This window comes from Callionymus lyra, chromosome 7, assembly GCF_982586985.1.
Source record: "Callionymus lyra chromosome 7, fCalLyr1.hap1.1, whole genome shotgun sequence".
NCBI classification, from domain to species: domain Eukaryota; kingdom Metazoa; phylum Chordata; class Actinopteri; order Syngnathiformes; family Callionymidae; genus Callionymus; species Callionymus lyra.
In genome coordinates this window covers 15708988-15730265 of record NC_141824.1, presented here as the reverse complement: position 1 = coordinate 15730265, position 21278 = coordinate 15708988, and the positions used below count along the sequence as shown (strand labels likewise).

The following is a 21278-nucleotide window of genomic DNA, read 5'->3' as shown; positions in this document are numbered from 1 at the left end:
TTCTGTTATTTAAAAACAATGTTTATTTCTGGTAAGTGTTAGTTAGTTTTACTTTTAGAAAACACTTACATAAAAAAAAATATTTTTCTTCATTATCTTTAAACGTATTACAACCAGATTTACCTTTTTTGATACAAACACTAAAACAATTGTTTTGAAATACCTGCATTAACATCGCTAGCCATATTAGCATCAATAGCCACACTCGGCAGTACATTAGTTAATCTTGTTTTCTAGTCAAAATTCTAATTTCACTCACTTTTCTACTCACCCTCAACCAAAGGTTGCGATTATTTTCAGAGTAATGTGGGTCTTTTTGATGTTACAGGGAAAATCGAGCTACACTGGGAGTGTTTCCTGTCTGTGTAGCATGTTAGCTTTTTAGCTTCTACTACAAACAATCTTAAAATTTAGAACTGCTACATTTTTTTCAGAACAAATTCCTTTGTCAAGATGTCCCAACAAGATTTACGTTACGGACAAGCACCATGAAGGTATTTAGATTCTTTTGTGTGTCATTTTTGGACAAAAATGACGACAACTAAGATCCAGTCGCTACATTAAAATGACCATAGATTTTCGGCTATAACTCTAAAAAGACACATATTACTCTAGAAATAATCTCTACCCTTACTAGAAAATGAGTGAGGTTTGAGTAAACTATCACTTTAAGTTATTAATGCTAAAGTAAATTCCTTAAACCAATCGATGAACTACATCTGTTGAACAAGACTAGCTATAAAATAGGCTCGAAAAACATTAGCAACAATCTCCACAATAGCAACGCTGTGTTAGCAACAGTAGCAACAATTGCGAGAAGCATCATTCGTAACATTTAAGAAACATTAGCCACGTTAGCAATATCTACTTTAGTAAATTCTCACCACGTTAACAACCACAAAACTAAACACTAACCAAACTTGAAACAAATCTTAACTTAAAACCTTAAAAGTAAAACTAGACTAGCATCAGCAATAGCATCGTATCACATAAACATTTGTCAACAACACAACATACATGTGTGTTTGTGTATAAAAGCGTGACAATTATAGTCATGAGAAACACTGTACACACTTTAAAAACATTTTTATTATGGTGCACATCAACAATAACTTGACACCAAATGCTGGGACTGCATTAACATCTGTCAAAAAAAATGGCACAATATTAATTTCATGACCTTGTCAACAAGTGAGCACCAAATACCTCCAAACCATCCATCCTTTGTTCCTGTGTTTTTGTTGTTGCTATGTGTTTAATTGTTGTTTATATGTCGTAAAACAGTGTGATAGAAGTTACGAGCTCTGGCTGAATTGGTCTTGGACTCGCAAAAATGCTCTTTTTTTAGTCATCATTTGTCATCTTGTGTTCACTTATTAAGGCTGAACGAGTCCTGCAAGTCCAGTAAATACCACAGTCGGGGTGACTCAAGGAAAACGCGCTCAGCTGCTGTTGCGAGAGAGACGCTTGCATTTCTTATGTGTTTAGTGACATCTTGTGGTGATTCAACGCTACTACAGACGCTCGAATCAGTTTCGAAGGGTGGAGAAGTGAGTTAAGTTGTGACAAATGATTAAAACACAGATACAAAAATCACAACACAGAATCCTAATAGGCTTGGAAAAGTGCTAGTAGCAATATTTACTTAACATAAATATAATCCATGTGTTTGTGTCTTCTCGTCTGGACTATTGCAACAGTTTGTTGGAAGTCTTAACAAGAAGGATCTGTGTCGCCTGCAGTTAATACAAAACTATGCAGCCAGAATTCAGAGCCGCTCTAGTAGAAGAACTTACATTTCCCCGATCCTTAAAACTCTGCTTTTGCTGCCAGTTTCTTTCAGGATCAACTTTAAAATTCTGGTTCTTACTTTCAGATCTATTCATGGTCAGACTCCTCCTTACATCACTGATCTGATCCAGCCTTACACCTCAGCTCGGGCTCTGAGATCTGTGGATCAGAATCTACTGATGGTTCCTCGCACACGGTTCAGGACCCTGACCTTGGTCTGGAAAAGCGCTCTACAAATATAAATTACTTACTTAAATTACTTATATAAAAATATATATATTTATATTGGCTGGGAAAAAATTTGATGTGGTTTGTCTTTGAACTGCAACATTTTCAATGTCAACTTTGATTTACAATATTGTTTTTTTCAATTTGAATATTCTTTCTTTCAGCCTTTTTTATTTCAATGTCAAGTTAAGCTGGTACTGTTCTAAGACCATGACTCTAGCAGGTCTTAAAACAAATGTTTTTCTAGCGTTGTGCGAGTTTAAACATGAATTCTGCTACAATCTACTTCATGTACAGATAATAACCTCAACTTTTTTACTGCATAATTCACCTTATTTTACTGAGGATCTAAGAAGTCTTTCTCTTCGTGTAAGGCCAAAGAGGTCTTAAAAGTAGTTGGATGGAATCTCCACTGTGGTTCAGGGACGTCTCGGTTTCCCTCAATTAAAAAAAAAACGAAATGTTCAAGGTAATACTCGCAGAAAGTCGGTGCGACAAGATGAGGATTGTACGACCTGGTTGTGTTTTGTGTTGCCTGTTTACACACATGTAAACACTTTGGCTTTTCTAGTTACGTTGATGATGTCATGGAAAGAGATGCTCGAGGCTCGGTGTAAAACAGAAACAGAAGCGCAACGTCAGCATCCGTTCCATGTCAGATGTTTCGTGTTCCAGCACACGTCGAGATTTGACACTTGATAATTGCACTTTGAGAACAAATATATCAGGAGGCACTTTTAAATAAGTATTAAAAAAATGAGGTTTTGTTGTTGTTGACTGGCTTCGTTTGTGACGTCACAAAATGCTGCAGGCCCGAGACTCCCAGGGGGCGTCGAGAGGTCCGATCAGGTGCGAGTCGTTGAGCTGGTCGAACAGGCCGCTGTCGATCATCTCCTGCTGCCAGCGGATGGGGACGACGCCGGTGCTGAACTGTTTGAAGAACTGCTCGTCCTTGGCCTCCAGCTCCACGTCCCAGGTTTCAGAGCTCCCCTTGAACTCGTGGAAGTTCTTGGCGTACCCCAGGTGGGCCTTTGGCAACCAGGGGGCCGGCACCAGCCCCGCCTCCAGGCGGGTGAGGTTGACGCTCTTGAAGAAGTTGTGGTTCCGCGGGTCGTCGTCGCTGTCGACACAAACACACATAAAAACTCATTCAAACGGTGGAGAAGCTGTCGACTCACCAGCACCCGAGACGCAGCCGAGGTCTCTTCTTAAGAAGTCCGCTGATCAGGTCTTTGGTGATGGCGTCGAAGTTTTTGTGGGAGAACTTGACCTCGTCCTCCAGCACGCGACGGGTCACCTCCTCGTTCTGCACCTTCTCTCGGAAGTCCTTGAAGGGCAGGCGAGCGGCGATCATCTCGTAGACGCTGCAGCCCAGAGACCACCAGTCCACGGACGTGCTGTAGAACGTCTGCCGCAGAATCTCGGGCGCCATGTAGCCGGTGGTTCCAGCCTGACCCCGGGACAGGGAGGGAAACATCGCACCGGGTTAAAGACGGGTGTGAACGTGTCCGAGAATTGATCATATTATTCTTCTCTACTGGATCTCCCTTCTATCCAGACCAGCTCCAGATGATAGACTGGCAAGAGCTACACAACCGAACGTAACACATCTTGTTGTCGCACTTTTTAAAACCTTCAACAAAACTCATCCGATTGAAAGGAAGACAAGCAAGACAACATGAGCTCATGGAAGATAAACAATCGTAAAAATGTGTTTTTCTGGTCTTAATAGTTGATCAATGTGACAACATTTCACTTCAAAACAAAGTGAAAAATGGACATGAGGAAGTAGCAATCCTTTCACAATAAGACAGGAAGTTAAGACATTGTGTTGCACTTTGAAATGTATTCATGTTCAAGCAGCTGTGCTTCAACTAATAATACCAAATAGTGTTCTATTTTTATTTCATTTGTGCAAAAAATGTCTAATTCCCAACGTCGGTGCCTGTTGAGAAAAACAGCCTTGGGTCCCTTATTTCAATGAGTAAAAAAAAATATTATATTTAGGATCTTGTGATTTTACTTCTTCTGTATACTCATTAGGTTCTTGTTGGACTACAAACATCTTCACTTGACCAAAATATCTATGCTAGTGAGCGCTTCATCCACCGACAGGTGTTGCTTATCAAGATGCAGATAAGACAGGAAGATTATTGCAGGTGTGTCTAAGGAGGGCCACAATAAAAGTCTGCTCATAAATGTGTAAATGACATAATACATCAGAAGTCGCAGATCTTGAGGGAGCGTGAAATTGTGACTGTGGTAATATGAACAAGGCTTCATATCTGTACGTACATTATGTTCCTTCACACAGCCAGTAAAGAGCAGTGGACCAAAATTACACTTGCTTTTTTTTCAGGGGGGGCAAAATATGTTTATCATTCTTTGATCATCTAGAGCACAGGTGTCTAACGGGTCCAAAAAGGAGACGAGTCGGTTCAGGGTTTTGGATCCAACCAGTCACATATAGTTGAACCAATCAGGCAGCTGTGGACAGTAATCAGTTGAACCTGCAACATCTCGGCCATTTTATGGACCAGTTTGACACCCCTGATCCAGCGCTGTGTCTCTAATCGCATACTTCTCTTAGTATACTAGAAGTTAGTATGCATCAGGATAGTGTAAGTACTAACTTGTACGCAAATTCTCGACAGATAGTATGTCTCAAACAAACACTGCCACTATGCACTAACAGGAAATGACTCGACAGCTTCTTCTTCTACTACTATTTAACAATGGTTTCAACCAACTGTTGGAACACAAGCGACACCTGCTGGCAGCACGTTTTGCAAGTTTGGAAGAAGAAATAAAGAAAAAATATGAGAAACAAAATATTCGTGCGAAATTTACGCCGGTATCAGCACCGAAGACGTGTCATCCTCCTACTGTTGGCTGAAAATGCACCTGTAAGTATATGCATGTAGATATGCATATATATATATATATATATATATATATATATATATATAGTATGCGATTTGAGACACAGCAACGGTATACGGTCCTCAAAATGCCGGGATTGGGGAAAGTTCTTATTTCAACCCAGTTGAATTGGTGTCTGATGAAAGTTGACGCTTGTTTAAGTTGACAAATTATTTGTTTACTCATGTGTGCTTGACTGTTTGGAACATAAACCTTCACCACTCCGGCCCTTTGAGGACCGAGTTAAATATTAGGGATCTATGGCATCTTTTAGCAACAAAACTGGATAAAACCCAAATAGTATAAAGGTCCAGCTGATAAAAAATGGGAGCAGCAATCGAAGTTTGTTTGGTGAAGACCAGGGCCAGTCCAAAATCCAGATCTCTCACCCCATTCACCAATAAATAATGCATCCGTTTAAAAAGAAAAGTAGTTTTACCAAAATGCTGTACTTTGCTGCACTTTTGTCAATTTTCAGAAAAGGTAGCATTTTTTTGTAAACTGGAGATTTTAATGCAACATGGCTACTCTCAATAGTTGACACAGGAAACCAAATGTTTAACACAAATGGACAGAAAAAGACTCACACAAAGGAAACGCTAGAAACATTCCCATGTGTGTCACGATGTCTTCGCTGCCAACAAGAGGCAGAACCCTGAAATAGTAGTAGAGGGTTGAACGGTCCACAGGCTGGACATTCTTCTGCCACTCAGGACAACCTTTATTACCTAGTGGGGACTTGAAGTTATGACTCAGTCATTTGGAGGACACTTGGATTACTGAAGTGCAGATTACCAGGATAGCACTAACAGGCTTTGTTTAGTCTCTGGCTAAGGAAAGCAAGAGCTGAGGTGAAGGACCTGTTAGATAACATTTGAACGTGAGTCTCACAGGTCGACGCGCTCGTGCCGTCTGTCCAACACAGACTAAGAACCATCATATCTATTCCTGGTAAGCTTCTTGTAGTGGATGCACAGGTACCTGAGGTTTTAGGGTGGCATGGACGTTGGTTCAAGTGAAAGGGTGACATAGGCTTCAAATTATTGACGTTTAGACCAAGAGAAGTTATTCTAAAGCGTCTGTAGCTAACAGTTAGGTTTGAAAGGTAAACACACTGACCTTTTGGCAAACAGTTTTGCCGTTGGATTGCTCAACGGCTAACCCTAGGTCCGACAGCCGACAGTGACCTCTGCTGTCCAGCAGCACGTTCTCCGGCTTCATGTCCCGGTAGATGATGTTCATGGAGTGCAGGTGGAGGATGCCGGTGGCGATCTGGGCCGTGTAGTGAACTACTCGCTCCATGCAGATGCCCCGCGTCCCCAGTTCGTAGATGTGGAACGCCAGGTCCCCCCCGCTCATCAGGTCCATGACCAGGCACAGGTGGGTTTTGTTGTCGAAAGCATAGGCCAGGTTGACGATGAAGATACTGTTGACCTTCTCCAGGATCTGCTTCTCCATCAAGGCCAACTTCTCGCCGCCTTTTTTCTTCAGTTGCTTCTTGTCCAGTTTCTTACAGGCGTACATTTGTCCGCTCTGTTTTGATTGCACCGCACATACCTGCAAGACACGGTCAACACGGTCATGAAAAAATCAAAATGAGGTAAAAGATCATCACGATTGACACTCACCTCACCAAAGCCACCTTTTCCAATCATCCGATACTCATAGAAGGACTTCTGGTTAACTTTCTGTTTCTCATACTCCTTCCACTGCAGGAACCTGTAGAAAAATGGGCTCTTCAGGTACTCGGAGAAAGGATCCTCCTTCAGGAAATCTCTCGTGGCGTCTCTTATCCTGCACAGTATCTCCCTGTCAAAGTTTTTGCTCGACAGATTACTGCACATTTCAGCGATGTCTTCGGAGAGAAAGGAGAGAAAACTTGGGGAATCCGGATGAAAGAATTTGGAAAGGAACTGCTGTCTGGCTTTTGATTTGACGCCATCCTCCGCAAACTGCCACTCGACGTGCTCCTCCAGGAACTCGGCAGCAGCCTGGTACTGTAGGTTGATGCTGTGAAGAAACTGCTGGAACAGCTTCTTACCGATGGGCTGTTGCTCGCACAGTGACTGGTAATCCTTGCCCACTTCTTCCTGCAGATCGCTGAGCCTCTTCGGTTTGGGCAGCGACAACGGCCGTTGCCTCTGGTCCCTCAGAAGGTTGCGGTCGAACGGCTGAGCCTGCAGGTAGGCTGTGTTCGCCACCAGGTTCTCCATACCTATGGTGTCAGCCATCCCGGGAAGGACTCCGAGTCGCCGCCGCCGCCGGTGAGCCCGATCAACTGGAGCCCTCGCTCTCGCCTCTCTCCATGTTCCAGGCGCAGTCGAGCGCCTGAAACACCTGCATCCTGTACGTCCGTCAACTCCCGCAACCACACCCCACTACCACTGTCTGCACTTGCACTCATGCGGGAGGGCTTAGTTAAAGACAGCTGTCAGGGAAAGCAACTTATGAGGTTTGCGCTTAAGAGGCTTTCGATTCGCCTATTTATAGTCAAGGTACAGCACCTGCGTTCATTAGACGACCAGCTGGACTCGAAGCGCTTCGACAACAGAGTATTGGGATGGTGTTGAGATTATTCAGCATGTGGTTGAATGTCTGCACATGATATTTGGACAAATCGACTTTAGCAGCTTAAAAAAAGGTGTTGCAGGTCAGAGAACCTACTGGTTGAGTAGAAGAATTTATATGGTTTAGTTTGAGCTAAAAACAAATAAAAACACATTATTTACCACTTTTTTTAATTTGGTGCAATAGTTATATAGAAAAATAGATAATTATGAATATAGTTGTCGCCATCTTGCAGCCCTGCAGATTTGTTTTTGCACACAGTACTGCATATTTATATTTTTTAATGTAGTGAACTCAAGTCAAAAACAGTAAAGCTGCTTGTCTTTACACAATGTCACAAACAGACTACTTATTTGAAGAGTATATAAACAACACTAGAAGAAGAAGTACTTTTTGAGCCTGCTGGGTGAGCTCAGAGTTTCAGCCAAGGCAGGAGAAATAAGAAGAAAATATTATTAAACAACACTAGCAATCAAACGTATGATGCCAACAAAACGGCACCATCTCCCATTGATACCTTTCCACACTGCACAGCTGACGGCTGTTTAGTCTCCACAGAACTGTAATTATTATTAACTTCTATGTTATGTGAAAAGAGATCGACAGCTGCGATTGGTTAGGCTGGGCGGCAAAGAATTTTTGAAACTGCGCCTTAAATAAATCTTGGTAACTACGTTTACGTAAACAATTTAAATGATCACTCATTCTGGGATTCATTTAAGTTTACAGAACGAAAGCCCAGCAATTAACAAGGGACCGCTGCATTTAAGTGACTCACAAGGTATAAATGTTGTTATATTTACCTTTTTATTACAACTCAAGTTTAATTTTGCTGTATCAAAACATAATAGGGCTTAACTTTGACCCTCGAATGAGTGGAGCCAACACTGTTAGTAAACCTTTTTTCAGGCCCTAACAAGACTCGTTTTTGCCAGTGTTTGAGATGAGACGCCTATATACATTTCCTAACCATTTGTCTTATAATAGATACAAATAATTGATACATTTATTCCATCAGGCATGCAGCTACATCACACACATTCAAGGTAAAATGTTCATAACAAAGAGAACTTCATTATATTCAGTTTATTACTTCTCCTGACATTAAACGTTCGTGTCCGTTAAATATCCGAAAGTGTAATAACAATATTTTATTATGATAAAATGAATCACAACCTTGGATATTCACAAACATTTAATCAAAAAGACACAACAATTTAATCCAAACATTAACATAAAGAAGAAGAAAAAAAACAATCAAACTCAGGTGCATCTTCCTTGCATCATCTTTTCATGACCACAATCTCCCACAAAAAAAGAGGTCACAAAACCATAACCAGAGTCCACATAACATCACCAGGGTCCATCCTAGAAACTCTCCAGGATCCGATCAGGGCGACAAGCGAGAGGCTCTGAAGGGGCTCTTACAGTGATCATTAAGCCCACATCCTGGGTACGACTGGAGGGCAGATTGAAGGTCCAGTGGGGTGGAGTCGAGCTCATTTGCCGATTCTCTGGACGACCCAGTCCTGCTGGCAGAGGGGGCAGCGGTTGTTCTGCTTCACCCAGAGCGACATGCAGCAGTTATGGAACGAGTGGTTACACTCCCCCCACACCACTGGGAACAATACAAGAAAAAACATGAGAACATGACGAGCTACTTTTCATATACATCATATACAGGTGTACAATATACTTTTAGTAACTTAGAAATTCTGTCTTTCGTGTGCATGTGAGGTGGTTTTCAGGTAAAAGCGTCAGAGTGAATAGAAACAGTCATCGACCACAAAGGCCAACTGGTGCATAAGCTTTATTTAAATAGATCTACAGACACATTTATCGTAGCAAAAAAAAAACCCAAAGAACTAAACAACGTGTCGACACTACTACACGGGTATGTGTGACCATACTTCCTCTCTTACCCGAATATGTCCTCTTTTTGGTGGCTGTCCAGGCAGGTTTTATTAAACCCCTTCAAATGTCAAGTGTGTACTTTATCTTCGTAACACAGACCATTGTACTTTAATTTTTTTTAATCTACTACATTTTGTCACAAGCAAGGATAGATCAATTGGTAGAGTAAGTAATTTATATTTATAGAGCGCTTTTCCAGACCAGAACAATATTCAATAAAATATATACTTTAAAGGTCAAGATAACACTGAGAACAACACAGCAGTTCCAGAAAATCAAGGACAATCCTGCATGAATAAAAATTTCTTAAGATGTTTCTTGAAGGAGTCAGTAGATCATCAAACACAGAAGAAGAGGAAGATCGTTCCAAAGCTTGGGAGCAACAGCCTGGAAGGATTTCTCTCCTCTGGTCCTGAACTGTGTGCGAGGAACCATCAGTAGTGAAGAGATTTAAGGATCGGAGAAATGTGAGTTCTTCTACTTGAGCAGGTCAGAATTCTCACTGCAGATGTTTTGTATCAACTGCAGCACACCACTCTTGATTTTGAAGAAGCAGGTTCAAACAGTTCTTAATATTACGCGGTTATTACAGAAACCACACATTACACAAAATATGAAGCTACGATTTACAATGTACAGGTGTAAATGAAATAGAGGTTCAAGATAAATTTAACAGACACTTCAGTCAAAACATTGTTGGATCTTTAAGAATTATTATTATGACATTACATAATTGACACCAGAGAAGTTATTCCGTGTCTTATTTTTGGGGGGAGTCAGAGTATGGTCACCCTAAAAAAAGCTATGCTTATTCTAAATTACTAAAGTAATACACAGGTATTCCAACTGATATATCAAACAGGTATTGAAGATTTCTATATGTCGTTATTGGGAATTTTGTGCAATGAAAACGTTCATATTTAAGTTGACATTGACGCGAGTATTAATATTTAACAATGTGTTATTCTCGATCTAAAGCTATATTTCTGACATTAAAAGCGTTCTTACCGACACAGTCCTCCTGTTTATTTTCAGCCTGACATCGCAAACACGCGTCTAAAGCAGAAACAAATGCATTATATGAGTATTATTATTTAGAAAAGATGCTGTGGTTCTTCTTCACGAGACTCACCCATGACTTGCACCCGACAAATGGCACAAGTGTCACACTCCACGTCCCAGCTCCACATCGCCACCGCGTTCCACTTCTTCAGGGAGAACATCTTGTCCCCGCCGGACTTGGACGACGACGAGGACGAGGACGTGTTGTGAGCGAGGACGAGTCCCGGCTCGTCACCGTCATCCATCTCTGCGGCGGCGGCGGCGGCGGCTAAAGTTAGCCGGCCCGTAATTGGTACGCCAAACAAAATGGACGAACCGGCGAGTAGAGCTACTAGCTGTTAGCAACAGAAAGAAACTAACGGGTTCACTTCTTCGTCTGAATGGGGACACGTTTACAGCGCCACCTAGTGAGTAGGGTGAAGAACATCCGAAATTAGATCAACGCAATCGATTTAAGTATAAAACATTTTGATCCTATTATATCATATTCTTATTACCTGTTTTTTAAAGTTAAACAGCATTTTTTAATGGGGTCATTTATTTATTTTAAGCTGCTTTGTATGTGACTTTTAAACGTAATATTAATACATTTATTTTCCCCACATTCAGGAAATTGAGATAGAAGTTGTAAGACATCGAATATTTTTGAGCTGATTTTCTGCACATTATTATTAATTTATTCCACAATTACAGAAAATGCTTATAAGGTATTTTGTTGGAAATTCCCATTTTATTTATTTATTTAAACAATATTGTTTACTTTATTCAATATTTTTCATTTGATTTACTTTGTCTAACTGTGCATGAGACTTACAAACTGAATTCTATTGTACAGCACTGTTTTTTAAAATGATATTCATATGTAATCTTTGAACGTCATTGATTACTACCTACTCTTATCCACTAGGTGGCGGTGTTGGCTAACATTCTATCAAATGTCACTGCAGCAAAATAGATGAATTTAGAGTTAAAATAGATGAATTTAGAGTTGAAATTAATCACAATATTAAAGTTAAATACACACGTATTTGTTGTTGTGCTTTCAGTCTACATAGTTCAACAACACTAACCATTTTATTATGTCTCGTTTAAAGTTCAAATGTTTTATTCCATATTTATGGTTTATTAAAAATACAGTTACAATCTAACTTTTAGTCTCAGACTATGAGATCTTTGTCTCCAGTCGTAGATCAGTGTGAGTGACTCTCCTGCATCTCTACTTAAACAAGATTTATCACAGCTCAGGCCATAAGTTCTTGCAGGATAATCTCCCACTGATTCAGGTATGTGGAGGATCGTGTCTCTTCTGCACACTTGAACACACTCCATCATGGATAAATATAAGCTCCTTTAATTATTTAAAAAAAAGTTCAATAGAAAAAATATCAATAGTGAAATGTTTTACTTTAATTATAAAGAAGTTTCAATCTAAACAATATCAATAAAAAAAACATTTTACTCTAATAAAATTAAAAAAAAAAAAGGATTTAAAAACGTTATGAAATCATGTGTTTTTAAGACCCTCGTCCTATTAAAAATAAATCTTAATATTGTAATAAAAACATTGAATTTGAAAATCTATACGTCATCCTATGAAAAAGAGTTTAGATGGTGCAAAGAGTGTAACATTTGTGGAGTAAAACACAGAAACAACTAAAGAAAACACATAAAATTGCTTTATCAAGTGTATCTAATGTCTTCTTTCTACTTTGCTTTGTTCACTTTAATTTCCATTTGTTTTCTGGACTAAACAACAATAATAAAAAATAATGCAAACAACAAAAAATCAACAACGTAAAGGTAAATAATTAAATACTTCTCTTCTTTCTAACTTTAATGTGACCGTGAGGAGTAATAAAATAGTTCTGCTTCGACAAGTGACTGTGGAAAATTTGCGACCATCCCTGAATGCAGCAGAGGCCCTGCAGTGTTCAAGAGCAACACACCCTCGTCCACACACACACACACACACACACACACTCACACACAAGGCTCAGTCTACACACAGACTTCAGCACTGAAGCTTTGACTTTCCTAAATATTGGATTTTCATAATGACGGCGAGAACTTACACAACAGATGTGAAGCCTTTGACAACGAGTCACGCGTCAGGTAACTTTGTTTACTTTATTTCTTTGTTAAGAATATTGAAAGTTGGTAAATTATGAAAAGAAAATGTTTATATGTTTAATTAATACATTATAATTCACTTGACAATGTTTAAAGAAATAATTTGATAATTAAGAAGGTGGTTCTAGGTTATGACCATGTTATAAGTGCAGTAACCTGCGGTGAGGTTCATGGTTGGTGAGGCACTGACTCAGTTCTACAAGTATATGAACCCAAAAGGGAAACTTATTCAATATGCTACTGGTTAGTTCATATCTCAGCAGCATTCTTCACACACACACATGGTCTAGGGTGAAATTTAAAAAAGACTATTTCTATTATTTTATTAGACTGACGTCCTCCCTGCCAGTTATAGCATAAATCTGTCATCACATGTCATATGACTAAGATAGTTTAAAAAAGATATGATTTAATTAATAATTTCTCCAAAAGTCTATATTGAATTGTTGTGATATGTTGTGGGACATTAGTCTACATCCTCTAGATCTATGACAGTCATCGATTGTAGATGAACATTGATTTATAGTATCATAAACCATCTGTCATATTTGACATTGACATAAGAGTCATAGCTGAAATATTACGTTTTATTTATCAAGATATATATTCAAAATCTTGAACCTGCCATATTTAATGATCTGAGACATTTCAATTGGCTAATAATCTAAATCTAAATTTGTTTTAAACAATCAATAGATATAGAAAGAATGAATAATCTGATACATAAATGGAAAAAAGGATTAATAAACGTGGATTTAAACGTTATAGAGTATGATCGTGATAGAAAAGGATTACAAGGAAGACGCAGCTGATTAAATGCTCTTAATTTGAAAGCCAAACGTTTATTTCCTCCTGCTAAGGGGAAATGATAGTAAAGTTTAGCGAGAACTCTCCAGATTTCAATTTGGTTCTCGAGTGAAGAATCCAGAGCGATAGTTATCTTGACAGCAGAATGATGTCAGAGCTGTATTTGTATTAAAGTGTTAAGTTACATGACATGACCACACTTCTCGACCCGCCTTATTCTGATTCTGATGTTGCTTCTGATTGGCTAATATGTCGTGGAGCCTTCTGTGATTGGCTAGATTTGACGCAAAAGGACTAAAGTTTATATCGTGAAAAGATAAAGATTAAGTATTAAATGGGTCAATTTAAGTGTGAGAAAAACAAAGAATATTTTATATTAAGTCCAAAATGTACTTTTTAAATATTCAATTGTATTTTTCTTAGTCTTATCTCTTTTTTTTTTACGATTGTATAATCGTTTCTGGTCTTAATTTTTTAGTAGTATTTAAAAGTATCTCCGCCTCAATGGAGATGTGACCTGTGGAGGCTCATTAGCATTTGCCTCAAACGTCGCCTTTTCACCGCTGTTGTATTACCGATCAGCGAAACTAAATAAGACTCTTACAAACATTAAACTTTAATGGTTAAAGACAACAGCCAGACTGTGAGAAATCAAACAAACGTATCTGTGAGCATTATATCGGCGACATTCAGAGATACAGCAACAGGCGCAATTCAATTGCATGTATCAACGCAGTTTATGGTGGTTTGCGTATTGAGAGGTGAGGCAGTGCCTCAACTGCCTCCCCTGACCACACGTCCCTGTATAAGAATAAATAGAGGCTATTTTGGTTTGAATTAGTTTTAGAAAAAAACAAAAAAAGATAAAGTTGCACCTGTCATATACGTTCAGAGTTACTGTTTGTTATTTTTTGCAAGTTAACTTAAAACATACAGCCTTTATTTTTTTAAATGTCTTTTTAAAATATAAATATTTTTTCAAAATTGTAATTATATCTAAATAAATAAATATATATATTTGCAGTTTCCAACTAAAAAAAATAAGAAAAAATACTTTTACATACATTTCACTAGAAGTAGCATTAGTGGTGTTTTTTATACCTAAAACCTAAACATTTTGAGTTAACGTCGAGAAGCCGATGAACGTAATGAGTCGATAAAAAGTCCATCTGTTTGGCAACTATTTAATAAAAAACGATAATGGTGAGAGCGGAACATTCTCGCGCTCGCTCTTTTATTTTCCTATGAACAGGAACATGTGTCTCTGCAGATGCTTCAAAGCTCGGAGTTGTAAAAACATGTGGAGATGTATTTTTGCTGCTCCGTGATGAATGTTTACAGACAGTTTTAAGTTTCATGTTGAGACGCCATCTTTCATATTGTGTTTTTATTGAACACTGTGTTCCTCTGAAGATCAGAGACATTGTTTTTTCAAACAACAGATGGAAACTTGTTCTTAATTTTCATTTGTAACTAATCATTCCTCCAGACAGTATTTAACTAGTGGTCTAACTTCTTAACTTATGGAGTTCCGTCCCGCCTTCCTCATGAGACATCACGAGACTACGTACGATGGTTGTGACAAGTGGTGTCAGAAGGGGTATGGACACCTGAGGTATTCGATTTGTCACAGTTTCTTTCAGGATCAACTTTAAAATTCTGGTTCTTACTTTCAGATCTATTCATGGTAAGGCTCCTCCTTACATTACTGATCTGATCCAGCCTTACACCCCAGCTCGGGCTCTGAGGTCTGTGGATCAGAATCTAATTATGGTTCCACGCACACGGTTCAGGACCAGAGGAGAGAAATCTTTTCAGGCTGTTGCTCCTAAGCTTTGGAACAATATTCCTCTCTCTTTGTGCTTGATGGAGTCTACTGACTCCTTTAAGAAACATCTTAAGACGTTTCTATTTGTTCAGGCTTTTCCTTGATTTTCTGGAACTCCTGTGTTGTTCTCAGTATTATCTTGATCTTTAAAGTATATACTTTTTTGAGTATTGTTTTGATTGTTTAAGCGCTTTGTGACCCTGGTCTGGAAAAGCGCTATATAAATAAATATTACTTACTTACTTACTTACAATGAGGATAGCATGTTAGCATTAGCATGAATGCTAATGGAGAAAAACATTTTCGTGCAACAGTTTCTGCTCCTTGTACGGCAGGAACAATGGTGGCGAGAGTCCGGAGAGTTCTGTGGCTGGTTCTGGGCATGCTCAGTCTGTCCCTCTTGCTGGTCGGGGTCGGGGTCTACACGACGACTCGCAGTGAGAGCGTGAGCGTCTCCGGGTGCACGTCTGGACTGATTGTAAGTCTTTGTCTCCGGCCTGAATTAAGTTTTTAATTCAGTTTCTTCCGGAGTCATCAGAGGGGTCACAAGATTCAACATCACTATACGATATTTGTCGTATTGTTGAGTGAAAAGTTAGAGGTGGAGGTAGATTTATTTCTTGATTATTCAATCAACAAAACATAATCAATAAAACTTGGCTTAAATACAAAAAAAGGATTTAAATACCCCCTCCAAAAATTGTTATTGGAGTGAGAACATGTTTCAAGTAGTTTTTTTTTAATCTTATTGAAGTGAAATTACTTCTGAAGTTGTGTTTCTTTTTCTTTTTATTGAAGTGAAAGTACTTTTGAAGTTGTTTTTTAATTTTATTGAAATGAAAGTAATTTTAAAGTTGTGATTTTTTTTATGTTATTGAAGTGAAAGTACTTTTGAAGTTGTTTTTTTATTGAAGTGAAAGTACTTTTGAATTTGTTTTTTTTATTTATTTAATTGAAGTGAAAGTACTTTTGAAGTTGTTTTTTTATTTAATTGAAGTGAGAGTACTTTTGAAGTTGTTTTTTAAATGTATTAAAGTGAAAGTACTTTTGAAGTTGTTTTTTAATTTTATTGAAATGAAAGTACTTTTGAATGTGTCTTTTTTTATTTAATTGAAGTGAAAGTACTTTTGAAGTTGTGTTTTTGATCTTACTGAAGTGCAAGTACATTTTAAGTTAAGTTTTTTTTTTTTTTTTTATCGAAGTGAAAGTACTTTAAAAGTTGTGTTTTTATTTTTATTTTATTGAAGTGAAAGTACTTTTAAAGCTGTGGGTTTTTTGTTTTATTGGAGTGAAAATGTTTTTTTTTATTGTATCTAACTCTAATTGATTTACTTTCAACGAGCCACATACTCACTTGGCCGAGCCGTAATTGGCCCACGGGCCTTAAGTTTTAAGAGGTTTCTTTCCTCACTATTTCATGAAAAAACAACATAATGAAGTCCTGACAACAACATGAATATCATCAGTTGAATTTATTTGGTGACTCAACTCAATAGTATTTCAAGTCGTTGATGTCGTCTGCAGCTGACCCTGGGATCATTCCTTGGAATTCTTGGACTTTTTTTGGAGGAAAACCGCAAGAAACTGGTACAAGCTTCTACTCACACCTGCTCAAAACAAATGTATTTTCACATTTTTGAAACTGAAAAACGATCTTTACGTCGTATTTAATCTTTCCAACCAGACTGAATCAGCCTGTTGAGTTCTGATGTTTTTCCTCCAGTTGACGGCTGCCATAGTTTTCCTGAGTTTGGGAATCATGGCCTCCTTCGTGTGCCTGATGATCGATGGCGTTGGTGTCGTGATGAACATGGTGTGTAAGTCTGAGGAGGTTTTTTATTATGAAACAAGAACCTGCTGACTGTTGTTTCACTGATTTGTCAACTCAGAAACTAATTCGTTTTCCTCTTTAAAACATGTTTAAAGGTATTTTTTTTAAGGCCAGCACATCATTTAACATATACAAGTATAGTTTATTGTGACATTATCTTCATACCTAAAAAGTATATAAATCATAAAATTGTGTTTGATACTTCCCACTTGAGACCTCGGCTCCTACAAAAATGTTTCCGTTTGTGTGTGTCACTTATATAAAATGTATTTGTAAAGTCAAACCGTGGCATAATCTTAATTTTTTTTTAAAGAAAAAAGGATTTTCCTCAATAAATAAAATATTGTTATCAAGAGCGTAATTTAATATATTAAATAAACAAACATTTACTACTTTTTAATGAAAATATTCGATTTTACAGCTATTATTAAAACAATATATAGATTATATATTTTGATTTCTTTTTGAATTTCGATTCTTAGTGGGACTTTAAAATATATTATCCATGTCGTATTGTTGTAAAACAAGTAAAGAGTGTTGTTTTATATTAATAGTGACGCGATCACGTTTTGTATTCATGACGCTTTAATAAAAGAATGATTTAAAACACATATTAAAACCTTAATCATCATGAAATTACTAATAAATGTCTGCAGGACGTGCGTCCACTGCTAGCGAAGCGGTGTCAATACTACAGCAGCGGCCACGGCTACATGTACGAAAACGTCTTCACCACCGTGAGTTGAAACAACAACGATGCGACGCACAACTCAACAATGTGACGCACAACTCTGGTTGTGACACAACTTGTCGACCTCAGGTTTCATGCTGGACGCTGCAAGAATCCTGCAGCCTCACAGTGCGAAGCGGGACCTGCTACTGCTGCGACCTGTACAACTGCGCCAGGTGAGACGCCTAACCTTTGCTTTATATTGTACTTCACGAGTACCTTCCGCCTCCGCAGCGCCGACTACCTCGACCGCTACTACGAGTTTGCCGGCGTCGGCAGCTGCGAGGACGTCCTGACCCTCTACGTCTTGGTTTGGATTCTCATCGGGCTGAACCTGGTGGCCTTTTTCATGGGGATACTGACCACTGCGGTGCTGGGCAGCATCAGGGAAACGGTAATTTTAACATATCCACGTCACTTCCTGTTAGCTTGATGCTAGCTTCAGATAATTAGGGTGGAGTACGGTCCAATTTTACTCAGGAATGTTTGTTTTTTGGGGGCTTTTATCCCTGTCTGCAGGGGGGTTCATAAAATCTTTCAAATGTCCGGGTCTTCAGTTTATCTTCCCATCAGAGACCATTGTATTTTGCGATCATGAGAAACAATGTCAAGAAGGTCGACCCCAGTCTTTAAGTTGAACTTCACATTCAACATTGTGGGCTTCCATGGGGCTTTGCCGCCCAGTCAACCAATTACAACTGTATTTAACACTACAGTATTTACTGGGGGTGTAAGAATTGATACACCCAAATATCCCAATATTTTTGTACTGATATTTGTCATCACTTTATCAATTTAAAAACCTTTTTATATCATATTTTATTTTATTATAGTTGTTTTTATGTTTTTTATTTCAATAAATGTATTTGTAAAATTATTTTTTCTATTCACAATGAACAATTTTGTGTTTCAATTAAACTCCTGGGCCACTAGATGGCATCATTAATGACCTCCTCCGCTGCAGTAACAATGTAAAGTAACGATGATATCCCGCAAGATCTCAGTGATTGCTGAGGACGAGAGGATACAGTCGACTCCATCAGCTTTAAAAGTTGATGTTTTGACATATTTTAGTTTCAAAACAAATGAAAGCAATTACGACTTCATCAAGAGTCATGTGGTCTGTAAACACTGCAACACTAGAGTCAAGTACTCGACAATACTACAAAAAATATATCCTTGCTACTACAGTATCATTATATATCATATTATATCGTATGTAACTTGTACCTCTGTATCGTGATTGTGTCATATCACCAGATTCTTGACTATACACACTGCTAGAACTTACAGTACACATTTATTGGTTCTTTTGGAAACACAATCTTAGATGCGTACTCAGAGATGTAGTATACTCTGAAGAATGTACAACGAAGATGAAGAGAGATGTTGCATTGTGTTTTGTTAAAAATCTGAATATTTATAAAGAACTATAACCGAACATAATTTTCCTGAGAATTTCTTCAGATGTTTTTTTTTTTAGCAAAAATGCTTGAGATAAATGAATATATCGTTTATAAACACAACCTCTTTCTAAAGATTCAGAACATATTCACTCTTGGATAATGTGGAGCATGAAAGTAGTTCTGCTGAGAATATGCTAAAGACAATAAATTGTCTTTCAATCCATCATTTTCTCCACAAGACGTCCCGAAGTCGAGCTCTCACGGACCTTGTGTCGCCGCAGGAAGCGTAAATGTAGCTTGTAAGTGTTTCTGCTGCTGCCAGCTGAACAATCACCTCAGTGAGCTTCAGCTCACAGCACAGCAGGACTTCTCTTCAACACTCACATGAAGCAACATCTCCCAGGTAGAGCCTCTTCTCAGACCATAGTCAGCGACATCAGCTCGTAAGAAACAGCGTGTCGATGTTTGGACTCTTCATGCTCGAGCCTCTGGGGTTGATGGGAAGAATCTTCTCTGACACCAGATGCTTCACGTCATGTGACGTCACGAAAGTCGGGGAGGTGTTGAAGGACCACCCGGGTGAAATGAAGCTCCACGTGTTTGGACAGAGGTGCAGCTACAGAGAACATAAATAGTGGAGAAGGTACAGGTTGTCAGGAAGTCACGGTGAGATATCAGTGGAGAGAAATATGTCGAGATGGGCGGACGTGATGTTGAACTGATAAACGAGAAATTTTAACAAGTTAATGTGTGTGTGTGTGTGTGGGGGGGTGTGTGTGCGTGTGTGTGTGTGTGTGTGTGTGTGTGTGTGTGTGTATGTGTGTCAGCAGAACACTGACCCAACAGGCAGCACAGTAACGACTCCTACAGCTCCTCTGTTGATGAACAAAACCAATGAGTTCGTACAAGTGAGTCACAACGATCAACAGTTTTTGTTTGTGTAGAATATTTTTGTTCCTTTATTTTCTTAGAGAAACAATTTTATTATCATTTAATGAAAAAACTTTCTCCTGAAGCAGAGGATGATGATGGATGGATGGATGGATCGATTTATAAATGGATGAATGGATAGATGAATAGATGGATGAATGCATGGTTGGTAGGATGGGTGGATGGATGGATGAATGGGTGGGTGAATAAATGGATGATGGAAGGATGTATGAATAGATGGATGAATGCATGGTTGGTAGGATGGGTGGATGGATGGATGAATGGGTGGGTGAATAAATGGATGATGGAAGGATGTATGAATAGATGGATGAATGCATGGTTGGTAGGATGGATGGATGGATGGATGGATGGACGGACGGACGGACGGACGGACGGATGGATGGATGGACGGACGGATGGATGGATGGATGGATGGATGGATGGATTGATCTGATTGATCGATTGATAAATGAATGAATGGATGGGTGGGTGAATAAATGGATGATGGAAGGATGGATGAATGGATGATGAATGCATTGTTGGTAGGATGGATGGATGGATCGTGAATAATTAATGATAGATTCATGGTTGGATGGTTTGATGAATAGATGAAAGAATAGATGGTTGGATGAAAGCATGATGGAAGGATGGGTAAATAAATGGATAGTTAACGAATTAATGCATGATAGTTGATGGATGGATGGTTGGTTGGATACATAGATGATGGATTGATGGGTTGTTGGATGGATGAATAGATGGACGGATGCATAGATGGATGAATGACACAAAGATGAATCGATAGATAAATGTTTTTACTGTGAATGCATGACTTTCATTTCCTCTCTCTCTTGTGTTAAGGGAACGTCCAGATATGGTCCTTCACCGGAGGAGACTTCCTCCCAGACTCGTCCTCTTCCCTTCGTTCCTTCAAACCCTCGTCTACACATGAGCGTCTGATCCAGAGTTTTATCAAACGTCCTCAAAAAAACTCTGGATTCAACGATTGTTATTTCAGTTTCCGCTTGTTTCCATGACAGCAGCGACTCCTCCTCGACTCTCCGAATGTTTGAAACTCGACAACGTCTCTCGCTGTGACACAAGTTTCCCCCCGAAGTGAAAATATTTTCCCAC

General features: G+C 38.8%; 3 protein-coding genes across 3 annotated transcripts; 1 reads left to right on the top strand and 2 right to left on the bottom strand.

Annotated features, from left to right (window-relative positions):
* Window positions 1–2814: 2814 nt before the first annotated feature.
* grk7b (G protein-coupled receptor kinase 7b) lies at window positions 2815–7172 on the bottom strand. The gene is given in 4 exon segments (XM_087795853.1): window positions 2815–3139; window positions 3198–3469; window positions 6061–6512; window positions 6515–7172. Coding segments are annotated over 4 exon segments (1707 nt in total).
* Window positions 7173–8691: 1519 nt separating this feature from the next.
* Window positions 8692–10816, bottom strand: rnf7 (ring finger protein 7). The gene is made up of 3 exons (XM_087795852.1): window positions 10556–10816; window positions 10432–10479; window positions 8692–9127 (listed from the first exon to the last, which is right to left on the bottom strand). Exons 1-3 carry the CDS (start codon window positions 10728–10730, stop codon window positions 9009–9011), a joined length of 342 nt encoding a protein of 113 aa, XP_087651978.1. The 5' UTR covers window positions 10731–10816; the 3' UTR covers window positions 8692–9008.
* Window positions 10817–15590: 4774 nt separating this feature from the next.
* LOC148075163 (transmembrane protein 255B) lies at window positions 15591–21104 on the top strand. The gene is made up of 7 exons (XM_087794897.1): window positions 15591–15728; window positions 16775–16837; window positions 16974–17063; window positions 17738–17818; window positions 17902–17987; window positions 18046–18205; window positions 21006–21104. The coding sequence occupies exons 1-7, from the start codon at window positions 15591–15593 to the stop codon at window positions 21102–21104; spliced, it is 717 nt and encodes a 238-aa protein (XP_087651023.1).
* The last annotated feature ends 174 nt before the right edge of the window (window positions 21105–21278 follow it).

What these genes read in the sequence shown, in the direction of transcription:
- rnf7 (XM_087795852.1), bottom strand. Translation starts at nt 10,730, where the DNA reads ATGGATGACGGTGACGAGCCGGGACTCGTCCTCGCTCACAACACGTCC. An exon ending in TTGTCGGGTGCAAGTCATGG is followed by an intron (nt 10,480 to 10,555) that starts GTGAGTCTCGTG and finishes TTTCTGCTTTAG; the next exon opens with ACGCGTGTTTGCGATGTCAG. An exon ending in TAAACAGGAGGACTGTGTCG is followed by an intron (nt 9,128 to 10,431) that starts GTAAGAACGCTT and finishes TATTGTTCCCAG; the next exon opens with TGGTGTGGGGGGAGTGTAAC.
- LOC148075163 (XM_087794897.1), top strand. Translation starts at nt 15,591, where the DNA reads ATGGTGGCGAGAGTCCGGAGAGTTCTGTGGCTGGTTCTGGGCATGCTC. An exon ending in TTGGTGTCGTGATGAACATG is followed by an intron (nt 17,064 to 17,737) that starts GTGTGTAAGTCT and finishes AAATGTCTGCAG; the next exon opens with GACGTGCGTCCACTGCTAGC. An exon ending in TGGGCAGCATCAGGGAAACG is followed by an intron (nt 18,206 to 21,005) that starts GTAATTTTAACA and finishes TCTTGTGTTAAG; the next exon opens with GGAACGTCCAGATATGGTCC.